This window comes from Onychomys torridus, chromosome 11 (genome assembly GCF_903995425.1).
Source record: "Onychomys torridus chromosome 11, mOncTor1.1, whole genome shotgun sequence".
NCBI lineage: Eukaryota > Metazoa > Chordata > Mammalia > Rodentia > Cricetidae > Onychomys > Onychomys torridus.
The window spans coordinates 19,735,984-19,750,280 of NC_050453.1; the positions used below are offsets into that span (position 1 = coordinate 19,735,984).

The 14,297-nt window shown below is 43.7% G+C and overlaps 1 protein-coding gene across 1 annotated transcript in view; it reads left to right on the forward strand.

The window, feature by feature from the left end:
- Opn3 (opsin 3) overlaps positions 1–13,079 on the forward strand; it is a 31,710-nt gene extending 18,631 nt beyond the window's left edge. The window contains exons 2-4 of the mRNA XM_036202475.1: positions 8,006–8,325; positions 9,946–10,197; positions 12,354–13,079. Coding sequence (XP_036058368.1) covers positions 8,006–8,325; positions 9,946–10,197; positions 12,354–12,617 — 836 coding nt within the window. The 3' untranslated portion in view covers positions 12,618–13,079. The remainder of the gene's footprint in view (positions 1–8,005; positions 8,326–9,945; positions 10,198–12,353) is intronic.
- Positions 13,080–14,297: the final 1,218 nt, after the last annotated feature.

Consider the following 14,297-nt stretch of genomic DNA (forward strand, 5'->3'; position numbering starts at 1 on the left):
GAAGCTGGAACTGAGCACAGAGTGGGTTCTATTGGGGATCTTTCTGCTACACTTGCCCTGATAAACAATTACTTGGAAAGAAGGAAAGAGCTAAAAGAGTGTCAACTCAGGATCGAGATAAATAATCTAAAATTTGGTTGTCTGTCCAAGTGGGGCTACAGAAAGACAAAGAGCTAAGCCAGACACCAAAGGGGTCAGAGAGCAAAGAGAGCTGCTGTCAGAAGACCAAAATAGTGGGATGAGATCATGGAAAGAGAAATCGTGGTGTGCCTTCCAAGCTGCCACAGGGAGCCTAGGGTGTCCACACCCCGTGTTTTACCAGCTGCATCAGCAATTACTTATCCCGCCTTCCTTTAAAAAATTACCATGTTTAATGTACAAAACCACGGGCAATACTAGTGAGGGGCCGAGTGAACAAGAACCCAAATAGCAGCAGATGTTTGAACTGTGAGAAGGGAGCCATCAACCAAAGCATAAGCACTGTCTGGCTGAGTGACTCTCTTCTGGGGAGATGGCTTCCACAGGCAGCTCCCAGATTTTAAGTCTCTCCAGGCACAGAGTGCCTATGTTTCTATCAGGCAGCGGACAATAGGTCTGTTCAAGGTACTCATCTGAAATAGCTTTTTTTTTTAAATAAAAACTTTTATTTTACTTGGGTAAACCTGCATTTATGCATACACACCATTTGTGTGCCTAGTGCCCTTAGAGGTCAGATGACAATGTCAGATCCCCTGGAACAGGAGTTATAGATAGCTGTGAGTCACAAAGTGGCTGCTAGGAACTGAACCTGGGTCCTCTGCAATAATGACTCTTAACCACTGAGCTATTTCTTTAGCCCTGGAAGTATATGTTTGTTTTTAAGCATAATATTTAAAGCATTTTAAAGAGTTCTTTTATAATGTGCCTTCTAATTTTTGGAACTGGATCTTGTATACTATCCAGAAAGATTTGTGCTTTAGAAGAAAGAGTCGAAAATGGAATTTGAGAAAGGGTGGGAAATAAACATGAAAAAGGAGATCATTCACTAGAACGATGTGTTTTTAAAACCCAAAAGAGGTAAACCAAAAAACAACTGTCATTTTGGTGTTTTGGAGAAGTGCCTCTGTTGCTTAAATGAAAACTGATTATTCCAACAACTTGGAAAATGCTGAGCTTACAAAATGACCTCTTCTGATGCTGAAGATAAGCACAGTGATGGAACATAGGTAGTCAGCAGTGAGCAGATTAAATCTCCTTTCTGAACAGCCTACTTCACTTGCAGAAAAATGTTGGTGATCCCCACGCTTGGACTTTGGAAGCAAGCTGTGGGGTTTGAACATTGGCTTGGTAGTTTATCAGGGCCTGAGGCTGGTCAGATGCCTTGTCATTTTGCTTTAGTTTCCTTCTTATAAACAGCAATGGTGACAGTATGTTCTACATGTGTCATGGTGTTAAGAGGATTAAATGAAACCACCCAAGAGGCTGCTCAGGAGTATCTCTGACACACTGTAAGTAGTCCACATCTCTGCTCGTGGGTTGGAATTGACACTTTTAGTGGAGGGGAGGGGGTTGGAAGCTTCTGCAAGAAACAGACACCATAAACAAAGTGTCAAAGAACAGCCACCTTACTTAATACATCAAATAAGTGCTTTCAAACATATTAAATGGACCTCTATTCCTTAATGTTCAAATATGAATAGAGGCTACTGATTGTAAGAAACTGAATTGGGGTCTCACTGAAATGATCACATGATCCAAATTGTTCTTGCAAGGTAAACAGTTTTACTTCTTCGGAAGGGTGCTCACTCAAGCAGAGAAGCACACCCAGCGGAGGGCCCACTGGGTTTTTAATCCTAACATGAGGAGACCCTGTGCCTCATTTGGAGTGGTCAGATCTCCACCTCACATTGGCTAATTTAAAGCGACACAGTTGCTAGGCATAATGTAACTTTGAGTGCTGAGTGCAACCTTGATGTCAAGAGAAGTGCTGGCACCAGCGGAATTTTTTTATTTCTGCAGTGGCCTCTAAAAAAAATGTAACGGGGTTTTGTCCTTCTCAACCCTTTGAACTAAAAGGCAGCACGTTTTGTTTACATTTCTATAGGAGGAACAGAGTAGCGTTTGTTTACAAAGTCCTTTACAAAGTGGACTTGGTTTCAGTCCACTTCCTTTCCATTGCTGTATGCAGATAAGCAGAGCTCAGCCTCACCTCTTCCTGGATAGGATCAGGAGGTCCTGTCCCTGGCCCCCACGGGGTTAAAATGCCAGTTTCCCAGGAAGGTCTCCTATCCCTCTTCCTATTCCACCAAGGACTTTCTCCTACTACTTTCCTTGAAGTGGGTGTGTGTGGCTTCGAGTGGCGGGCGCTGCCACACCAACCCTTCGAACAGATACAAACATCTGGCCCATTGAGTGGACAGCACTGCCCTAAGCATTTATTCTGTTTTAAAATTGCTTATCCAGTCTTGACAACTGATCTAGAAATATGCTACACCATCTAGTGGCCAAAGATGGGAATAGCTTGGTTCTTGTGAATTTGACTTAGCATATATCAAAACTAAAGAGCACTTTCCATTTCTGTGCCTTCTGCTCACACTGCACCAACCCGAAGCAATTTTACTCTCAAGCGTACGAAAATACTTCATGCATTACCATTTCACCAAATTCATTCATTTTCTAAGTGAATCGCGAACACACACACACACACACACACACACACACACACACACCACTCACACACTGAGACATTTTTTATCAGATATGTAAATTGTCATGGGGTCAAATGATAATTATGAAAATAAGCTAGGCTTTAATATAGGAATGTGGCCTCAAACATATTTCTTTATTGTAGAATTTATCACATCATTTCATAACGATTTATAATTTTTATTTTATTGCCTAGCACAGTACCTAGCATGCTGTGTGTATATTATATGTTTGCTGGTAAACTGGTAAACACTGTGAATGAATGCGTAATCAAGCTGTATCTCAAAGAATTGTTTGACTCAAGCTGATGCAGAGAATTAACATTCTTGCAGCTCAGGTTTGTATATGTTCAATTTTCCATGTGTATGGGGTGTGCATGTATTTGTGTATGTGTGTGTTCTTGGGTGTGAGTATGAGTGCACACGTAGCAGAAGCCAACCTCAGGTGTAGGTCCTTGCCTTCCACCTTTGTGACAGGGTCTCCTGTTCAGCATTTCCTGTGCCAAGCCAGCTGGCCTGCACGCTTCCCGGAGTTCTTGTCTGCACCTCCCATCTCACCTTAGAAGAGCTGGGATGACAGACAGACTGTGTTACTGAACTCACTTTTATGTGGGTAGTAGGGATCAGAACTCAGTTCCTGACACTTGAGCAGCAAGCACTTTACCTACAGATTCATCTCCCCAGCCCTTAGCTTTGTCTGCTTTCTGTCCACATTTACACCAACTCATACACTCTTCATATTCATCTATTCAAAACCCACTTCTCTTCTAGCCCATCCCAGTATTTCCCAGGTACACTAAGCCCCGCCCCCCTTCCCTGGCCAGGACCCAGGCTCCACTGCTCAGCCCTTACCTCACTCCTGCAATTGTTTGCCCAGCTGTCCCCTCCCCACCGAGAGACTGTTGTCAGCATTTACCACAGCTGCCAGCTCCCAGCAGCTGGCAACACAGGCATGGTGTGAGCAGCAGCAACACCGAGTTGCCTTGGTTGAGCACTGTCTTTGGAGTCTAGAGGTACACAGACCTTCCAGGGGCTGCTGAGCGGTACTTGTTTCCAAGTCCCTACTTCTCAGTTCTCGGTTCCCTTTGCCTTCTCCCCTGGTGAGCTTCCAGTCCCTCAGGCATGATATCCTCTGTCCCCCTTCTCCCACTTTACATGAAGCCTGTTTCTTCTCCTTCTCAACTAAAAGTCAGTCTGACTGTGGTGTGTGGCCAGTGAGGAAGAAGGGAGCCTCCAGGACCCCAACACGGGGTGATTTAAAATGGAGATGAAAATACAAAAAGAAATGAATATCATTACAAATCACTACTAAAGACCAGTCGGAAGACTCAGAAGGTAGCATTTTCTACCAAGCCTAATTTACTGGAGTTCAACACACCAATTCATATATAGGCATCAGATGGTAAATGGGGATTTTCCCCTAAAAGTTCACTCAGTGGACATACCTAAAACCAGTCCGTGGATGGACAGACAGACAGCAATTTGAGTAGACCAGTGTCAAGTAATGAACTCAGCTGGACTGAAGCACTAAGACAGAGTTCTCTGTCTGTCCATCCCTTGATGTCCAATGACAGGTCAGTGTGGCCCTCAAAGTGCCATGCCCTCTTTTCAGGGTCTAGGTGTGGGTGTTGCACACTTCATTGGTCTAGCATGTTTTATGAATCCTCAGAGGTTTTCTGGTGTTTTAATGAACCCACGTGCTTATGTTCCCAGCCTTCTTTGGTAAGTTTATAAGTGGCACTGTTTTACTGTTTGGAATGTTATATATCAGTCTGTTTCTTGTGGACAGTGCTGGACAGGAGGTGGTGAATGGCAGGTGGTATCTTGGTGTACAACACGTGCAGTTGTAGCCTGAATCTTAAAAGTTCTTATTAATAAAATCAAACCTGAGGCCAGTTAACGGGGTGAATTCTGGGCGATCAGAGAAGCAGAACAAGACACAGCTACCTCACCTCGCCAGTTCCTCAGCTGATCCTGTTTCCTCAGACTGGAAGCTTCTGAGTCCTCATCCAGAATGAATCTCAGCTGAACTGCTGCTTAAAAGCCTAAAAGATTAACCAGCCAAATGCTTCTAGTTTCTGATCTTCATGCCTTATATATCTTTCTGTTTTCGCCATCACTTCCTGGGATTAAAGGCTCACTTTTTGGGATTAAAGGCATGTGTCACCATGCCTGGCTGTTTCCAATGTGGCCTTGAACTCACAGAGATCCAGAGGGGTTTCTGCCTCTGGAATGCTGGGATTAAAGGCGTGAGTGCCACCATTTTCTAGCCCTTGTATCTAGTGGCTGTTCTGTCTCTGACCCCAGATAAGTTTATTAGGGTGTGCAATATTGTGGGGAACACAATACCACCACATGCAGTCATCTGCTTCTGCTTATACCCGAAATGGAGCCAAAAGCCTTTTTGTAAAATGGACATCGGGGGCTTTCATATGTATTTTGTTGACACAATACAGGTTTCCTTAAAGGGATTAACGGTGCCAGTTCATATGTGTAATTGTGCTTTGGTCATATCCCTTCTTACCCCCTCTTGGCCTTCCCCACTCATACTGGACTTCATTCTCCTCCTCAAAACAGTCCCCTTTACTGATAGTACACGTGAGAGAAAACACATGATATCAAGGAGAAAATAATAGTTTTGAGGTCAGAATTGGATTCTCAAAATAGTCTCTGCTACCACAGTACTCATTAACTCTTCTGAGCCACTGATTTCTTGTTTCAAAAGAGTGACACACTGTATGTAGAGCGGTGGTCACAAGCCTGATGCATAGCTGATGCCTACTTTGCCCGTGGGCACTTCTTTTGTATTCCGTGTTGTTCTTAATGCATGTTACTACGTGAAATACTGAGACTCAACACCTGATGATCTCCTGAAATGGCTGGGAAGCAGAGACAAGACAGCCCATCCATCCATCCTCATCCTCCTGAGGAATGCTCTAGGAATTAAGTAGAATGGAGCATATGTAATCTGTGTGAGAGAGAATGTATGTGTTCAAGTGTGTGTGTGTGTGTGTGTGCATGTATGTGTAGGTCAGATGTTGACATCCACTGCCAACTCTGTTGTCTACCGTATTTTGTGAGGTAGGCACTCTCACTGGCCTTCACCGAGTAGGCTCCGCACAGTAGCTTGTAAGCTCCACTATGCCTAGCTTTTTATGTAGGTCCTGGGAATCAAATTCAGGTCCTCATGCTTGCATGGGAAACAGTCTGCTAACTGATCCACCTTCCCAGTCTCCAGTAAATAATTCTCACTCAGACCCCACAGAAGTGGTGGAGGGGCTGCTAATGTGTCACCAGGGGGCTGCAGTTTAGGTCATTTCAAGTGGGTCACCTGGAAAGACCAGTCAGACTACAGCCACTGTTCATTTATCAATATGTTCTGTCCAGGAGGAGCTGAGAAAGGCAAGTCTTGTCTTTCTGTCCCACCACGAGTCAGCACTAACCTGGAGTGGTACTGAATGTTGGCGACCGAAATCAAACACTTGAAACTTACTGTGCTTGCTAAGACCCAGCATGCTAACACAACAAAACTGTATTGACATTAGAAAGTCTTTTACCTCAACAGGCTAAAAAGGAAACCTACCAACTTCCAATACCTTGGCTTATCACCGAGGTGACGATTTCACTCTGCAGTTCTGTCCCTGTCACCCCGGCAGTACTGCTGCATCCTGCCCAGTGTCCCCTCCCTCTCCTGATCTTGAGCTACCCAACCTTTTCATTGCACTTCACTGATTGATGTCTTCTCAGACTAAACAGTTGGTCTTTAAATTCTGCAAGGCACTGCGATCTATGGGACTTGTCTACTCTAGCACTGTGATTGACATATAGAGAGGCAGTAAATGGTCAATAACAGAATGAATGAGTTACCCATGAAAATAATTGTATGCCTATACCCACTCACTATGCCAGTGTGTTGCCTTTGTCCCTAAAAACTCATTTATTCATCTCTAGGATATGTTGAGACTTACAGTTTACCACAGTGGAATTCTTTGTACTAAATGTCCTTGCCTGTGGAGAATGAAATAATACACAATGCAAACTAATGACAAATTAAAGGTCAAAGTTTAGCATTTGAAGTTAACTATAAAATTAAATGCCATTATATTTAATAATATTTGTAAACTATGGAATCAACTGTATTTTGAACAGCAACTTGTTAGGCATTAACTAGGTTTCTAGATGTCTTTCTTGGAAAATAAAGGGTATATCATTTGTGCTATAAATTTTAATAGACTAAAATTAGATTTCTGAGACAGCACATCTAATTTGCACCCAGAATTCCTTACTGTAATTTGAATTGAGGTCTTTTATTTGCTTTTGATCACTGCTCTCTAGGGTTATTCCCTCATGCTGTATTCCAGAACCCAGGTCTCCTTTGGTCAGAAAATAGTAACATTCAGCTATTTATTCAATAGTTCTTACTAATGCCATAAATGTCAGACATAGAATAATGCTGCCCCTCCACCCTTACATATACCAGGCACATGGTTCAAATGAATATTAACTGTGTTGCCCTATTCCTAAGCCAGGTGTCTCTTGATTTCACATTTTTCTAACAACAGAATCACAAAATGTTATAATGTGAACAGATCTTCAGTTTTATGAAAACAAAAATCCAGGGCCTGGAGAGATTGCCTTCACTTCTGGCAGCTATGCAGCAAGGCAGAGTGAGAGGGCTGCGGCCAGGCTCCACACACCTTCACCCTGCTTCTGGGAAGACCAGTCTCCTTTTCCTTCCCTCTGAGAGCTGCCTCCCTGGGGGCAACCTGGTGCTAGCCTGTCCCCTAGCCTGGGGAGCTCTCCTCCAGGTCTGCTCATAGGCTGCTGCATTTCCTTTTATGTAACTGTGGCAAAACACTTGGCGAAACATTTGAGATGGAAGAAGGGCCATTTGAGGGTGTGGAAGGTATGACGAGAAAGAGCAGATCCTGTCCTTGCTGGTCCTCTGTCACCGCAGGCCTGGAAGCAGGGAGAGGGCTGAATGCTGGCCCTATCTGTTTTGCTCAGCTCTCTGTCTTTGGGAGAACTTCATGCAGAAGCTGCATCATGTGGTGCAGGGCTGACTTTAGGGATTTGCTCTTTGTCCTACAGTCTACACGCTGTTTCTAGTCTACATTTTTTTTTTTTTTATACTGGTAAATACGTTTCCAGTTGATTTTTTTCCCCCCCAGGGAGCTTGGTTGGTTATCACTCCAGGTATCTTGCCATTTCTCAGGCATCCTATTGGCCCCAGATTCTCTGTATAGTGTTTCTGGTGGAACATGAGGTTTTCCTGTGATTTCTCTCTGCTCTGTACTCTACTTTTCTTTCTCTTATTGCAGGGTTTGTTTCCATTACCACCCTCACTGTGCTGGCCTACGAACGTTATATCCGTGTGGTGCATTCCAGAGTGATCAATTTTTCCTGGGCCTGGAGGGCCATTACCTATATCTGGCTCTACTCCTTGGCATGGGCAGGAGCACCTCTCCTGGGCTGGAACAGGTACATCCTAGACGTCCATGGACTGGGCTGTACAGTGGACTGGAAATCCAAGGATGCCAATGACTCCTCCTTTGTGCTCTTCTTGTTTCTTGGCTGCCTGGTGGTGCCCATGGGCATCATAGCCCATTGCTACGGTCACATTCTGTATTCTGTTCGAATGGTGAGTTGAAAGCTGCAGATAGATGTTCCTCACCAAACCATGCCCACATCCATTAATTGATGTGAAAAGAATCAAACTCTTCCTATATGATCAGTTACTTACTTGCCCGGGTTGAAACACTCTACAGGACTTGAAATTTGGTAGAACTTTGTACTGAGAATCAATCCCCCAATCAGATCAGTGAGGGATGACATTTGCTGTCTGTATGCCACCCTCTAAAACCAAAAGAAAGAAGCAAAAGGCAGATAGAAAATACCAACCTTAAATTATGCAGCACTCTCAAAAGTTAAGGATTCTGAGGGGGAAAAGTTACAATGTGCATAGTTATATTCATTTCAGGATCACATGAAACCGCTTACCAGAGACTGGTAGAGCTGAGAAGGGCCGGAACACATACCAGCAGGTTTCATGTGGGAACTAGGCAGGAAGAGGGTGTAGTGACTGATGCAGGAGGCACAGCCACATGGCAGCGTTGACTTCAGCCGTGTGCCATCTCCTAACTGCTGTGTGCCCGCTAGGGTTTTAGATATATGGCTGATCAGTGACTATTTTGGGGAAGTTACAAGTAGAGTAGGTACGAGGGAAGGACTGAAGACAGGGGAAGTAACTAAGAATGAAGTTTGATTTTAGCTTATGTTCTCACCTTAGCAGAGAACTCCATGCAGGTAATCTGTCTGCATCTCAAACTGCAGGCTTCTCTCTGTAGTGTGTTTGGCATGGCGTGAGTCTGTTATCTGGCTGAGAATTTACAAATCAGTGCTCTGGATAAAACAGTTTCCTCAATCATGAAGAGATTGTTTCCATACGACCACGAACCTTTCAGGCTGTGTTTTAGGAACTTGAAGAGCTAGATAAAATAATGTATTTTATTCTTATGAATTAAGTTAGAAAAGCATTAAAAAACCATTTAAGGGAGCTTATGGGATGGCTCAGTTGGTAAAGCAATTGCTGTTCAAGTGTGAGGGCCTGATTCTGAATCCCCAGAATCTATGTAAAGCCAGGTATAATGTAGTGATGTGTATCTCTAACACCAGAAATCCTATAGCAAGTTGAGAGGCAGAGGCAGGAGAGTATCTAGACTCTCTCACAGGTCAGATAGCCCCAATGTCATCTCAGACAAGGTGGAAGGTGGGGACCTACACTGGAGGTTATCCTTTGAGCTCCATACATGTGCTGTGGGATGCATGTGCTCATCCACATCCCTCCCTCCTGCCCATCTCTCTCTCTCATATCTGTCTGTCTGTCTGTCTATCTGTCTGTCTGTCTCTCTCTCTTTCTCTGTGTCCCTCACTGTCTCTCTCTGTCTCTGTCTCTGACTCTCTCTCTCTCTCTCTCTCTCTCTCTCACTCACACACACACACACACACACACACACACACACACACACACACACTGTAAAATATCCTCAGAAGCTACTTAACTCAACCACCGTAGGTTTTAGTTGAGGGAACTGAAGACCTGAGGGATAAAGACTAGGCTCAGCTTCAGGTCAGAGGTCAGTCCTTCTCCTATGGACTGACTGTCGCTTTCCGTGAAGGCAGGACAAATAATGGTGGCTGCTTATCTGTTTAAAAAGAAAAGGAATCGTTTTCAGTCCCATCCTTTCTTTGCTTCCTGCAGCTACGCTGTGTTGAAGATCTTCAGACAATTCAAGTGATCAAGATTTTAAGATATGAAAAGAAAGTGGCCAAAATGTGCTTTTCAATGGTCTTTGTCTTTCTCACCTGCTGGATGCCTTATATTGTGACCCGTTTCTTGGTGGTTAATGGCTATGGACACCTGGTCACTCCAACAGTGTCTATCATTTCTTATCTCTTTGCTAAATCGAGCACTGTGTACAATCCAATTATCTATATCTTCATGATCAGAAAGGTAAGCTCTGGAATTGACTGGTTTTCACCCTAGGGAACAAATAGAAATGGATTTTATGTGGTGTGACAAGTTAGAACAGTGTCAAGGATAAAACAAACAAAAATCCCAAGTTAAGAATTTTGTGTAAGTGTGCTGGGGAGATGGCTCAGAGGTTAAGGGTGCCTGCTGCTCTTCTAGTGGACTAAAACTGGAGTCCTAGTATCCATGTCAGGTGGTTCACAACTGCCTATAACTTTGGCTCTAGGGGATCCAGTGTCCTCTTCTGGCCTCTGTAGGTATCAACATACATGTGTTCACACACACACACACACACACACACACACACACACACACACACCCATATATATAAATAAATAATGAAAATTCTTTTAAGAAAGAAATAAAAAGCAAAGACTCAAGAAGAAATGTAGAATATTTCCAAAGGAGAAAAGCAGGCCTAAGATCTATTGGTATATGTACAGTACTTGTTAGGTAATATTAATTAATATTTAGTTTATCAGAAAATAGTTTGGATATACTTACTACTAATAATAGTTATGACTCAAATAATAACTAAAAATTACTACACTATGAAGCTTCCATCCATTGTCTTCAAAACCTCCGCAAAATAGACACTAACTCTATTCCATACTTTATTTATGGATTATAAAATGAAAGACCACTGGTACAGTAGACAAAATTTAAATTCATTCGCCAAAAATCATTTGTTTGTGCCTTTCTCCCAGCTGATGAATTATGAATCAAAGCTTCTAAACTTGAATATGAGTTCACCAAATCTGAAAGTATAGTTTAAAAGTGTCTATTCTGACTCACCGTGTCTGAGTTTCTGGTACTCTACATTTCTGATGAGCACCCCACTGGTCCTGATGGTTCCGATTCCTAGTAACACACTTTAAACAATAACCCTAAATACTATAACAAACTGGCAGAAACAAGTAAGACAGTGGTCCTTCCTTCCCATAAGGAGCTGGATGTGAGGAAACAGGTCCTGGCTTTACTCAGCTCTGACATGTATCTCGAGCACTGAACTTGACTCGTAAAATGATGACTTGCCGAATACATAATTGAATGTGTATTCTAAAAGATTGAGGTCAGCTCAATGTGTCCTGCATTTGGTTGGCGGGGCCACTAAAGAACACAGAAGTCAGTGTACCTCTTTATTGATGTTCTCAGACCTGGGAAAGCTCCCGCAGTAAACAAAAAGGGTAATGAGTTGATTTTGAATTGGGATGCTCTGTTGGCTGTGGTAGACTTAGCACTTAGCAAACAGCTCAGAATTTCAGCATGCTGACAAAGAAGCAAGGTTTACTATGAGGCCAGAGACTGTAAATGGTGCATTTACTCATGACAGGGCGTTTTCAGTGAATGTCCCCTGCACATTGTGATGATCCTCTATTTGAACCTTGGCCACTCAGGCTCTTGTAGAAGGGGGAGAGCAGAGGGGAAACCCAAGAGGGTCTCAGGAACAGGGAAGACCCCCTTGTCTGCTGTGAGTAGTGTCTCGAGATCTCAGCCCCATGGCTGTCACTCAAGGGCTGCTCACTGAGTATTTCATGACTGAATTCCTTAAACCCAGAGGCAAAGCTGTTCTCCAAGAAGGTTTATATACATTGAAACCATGGAGACCACAAAGGATTAGAATATTCTTTTTCATCTGGTTAGTAAGAATTATAGTAAATAAAGGACTTAAAAGTCAATGGGGGACCTTGATAGGTCTGAGCATTACTGTATAACTCTATCCCATGCCATCTAATGAAGAAAGGGGGTGGGTGGGGCTGGGGAGATGGCAAGCATGAGGACCTGAGTTCAATCTTCAGCACATGCGTAAAAAGCCGGGTGTGGCGGTGTGTGTGTTTGTAATCCAGCACTGAGAAGATTATATGGGTCACTGGGATTCACTAGCTAGCAAGCCTGGCCTAAGAGGCAAGCCTCAGGTCCCTGTCTCAAGAGACAAAGTGTGTGTCACCCGAGATCGGCCTTGGCCTGCACATGCATAGGCATACACACGTGTACGTACACACACACACACACACACACACACACACACACACACACGGGGTGGGGGGGGATAGATCAAGTTGTCTTGAATTTTACTTCAGATTCAAGGCCAGGTATTCACTGAGTGATTGGCGTTCTCGCTCCATCTTACCCCGCAGTTTCGGAGGTCCCTTCTCCAGCTCCTATGCTGCCGACTGCTGAGATGCCAGCGGCCTGCTAAGAACCTACCAGCAGCGGAGAGCGAAATGCAGATCCGGCCCATCGTGATGTCACAGAAAGAGGGGGACAGGCCAAAGAAGAAAGTGACCTTCAACTCTTCTTCTGTCATTTTCATCATAGCCAGTGACGAGTCCCCGTCTGCGGACGACGGTGACAGGAGCAACGCATCCAAGGCCGATGCCATCCAGGTCCGTCCTTTATAAGACTGGGAGACGAGTCTTGTGTCTGTCACACAAAGTCTGCTATCAGGACGGCCCCGGAGTCCCCGTTTGGTATAGTAACCGCAGAACCTCGAGGCCTACCCAGAAATCCGAATTACCCATAGATTGTCTCTGTTCAAGAAGTGACTGAGCAAGACAAATTATTTCCATTCAACGGGTGCTTTATCACATGAGAAACTCCTGGTGGCACAAAGTGAGCGTTTGGCACCGTCGCCTACCATGCCAGGATCTAACCTTCCAATGACCATATTTGCCAAAGCACATTATACATTCTGTTTCTCAGATCGATTTCACTGTATAAACGACTGTCTCATGCACATGCGTGCAATGGCTGGGGCATCTGGGGTATGTTATGGTGTCGGGTCCTATTCTGTGTCATGCTGTGTCTTTGACCAATTCAATTTATGAAGGGGGTAATAAATCGATCCCGACTTTTCTCTGAAAACTAAAGGCTGTTGTCATGTGTGTAGTGTGACTGACAAGGCAGTCAGAGTAAAAAAAAAAAAAAAAACAAGTTCCAGAAGGTACTGTAAGAAGCATCGTAGAAAAAGAGACTCGAGCTGGTCATGTTGATGGTTTGACGATACCACAGTGGAGAATGTGCATGGGAAAAAGGGTGGTAAAGACAGAGTGATACCTCCATCTATTCATTTCAGAAATTAGTTTGACAAAGTCTCCTTTCCTTTTAATAATTTCTCTCCATTTTGTCAAAACACCTGTCAAGGAGTTCCCAGTAAAGAAAGTTACATTCAGAGAGGGTTGAAAATAAACGTTTTAGTGTGGTAATACCATGCAATATTATTTAAATTTTGGTACATTTATTTATTTATTGTATGTGTATGTGTGTGTGCATGTACACACTCATGTCATATTGTGCATGTGGAACTCAGAGGACAACTTGTGGGAAACAGTTCTCTCCTTCCACCATGTGCGTCGCAGGGGTCGAACTCAGGTCACCAGGCTTGGCAGCAAGCACTTTTTCTCACTGAGCTGTCTCACCAGCTCCATACAATATGTTTTTAAATTTCATTGCTTATCAGTAGGATCCCTGATATCAGATGGGCCACGTTAGTGAGGAGAGCATCTTTCCACGTGTCATTGTTCATACCTGGAGGAGAACAGCATATGCTTCCCCCAAATATGCTTCATTTTGTGGGGTTACCTTGAATGGAAAGTCACTGAAAAGAGACAATAGAAGAGAAGCCTCCCCTGACTTGCCAAGGTGGCCTAAGGCTTTCTGATCCGGGGATTCCAATCCCTCTCCTTTGTCCTAGCATGTCCCTATAGCTTTACTTCTTGTTGAAGATGATGTAAATCAGGGCTTTCTACAGAAGCTTATTTTCTTTTTAAAATGTTTTTTAACATGTACTAGATTTTTATTTAAGCTGCTTCCTCACAACATTGTGTATCACACAGATTCCTCCCTTTTATATGTTTTTAACTTAAAAGAAAATTACATCATTTCCTCCCTTCTCTTTCTTCCCTCTAATCCCTTCCACACATCCCCTTGCTACTTCTAGAAATTATGGCCTCTAAAGATTTTTTAATTGGGGGGGGTCTATGTGTGGTTATGTGCACATGGGTACAGGAGCCCAAGGAAGCCAGAGGCATTGACTCTCCTGGAGCTGGAATTCGGGGCAGTTGCCAGCTGCCTGACATGGG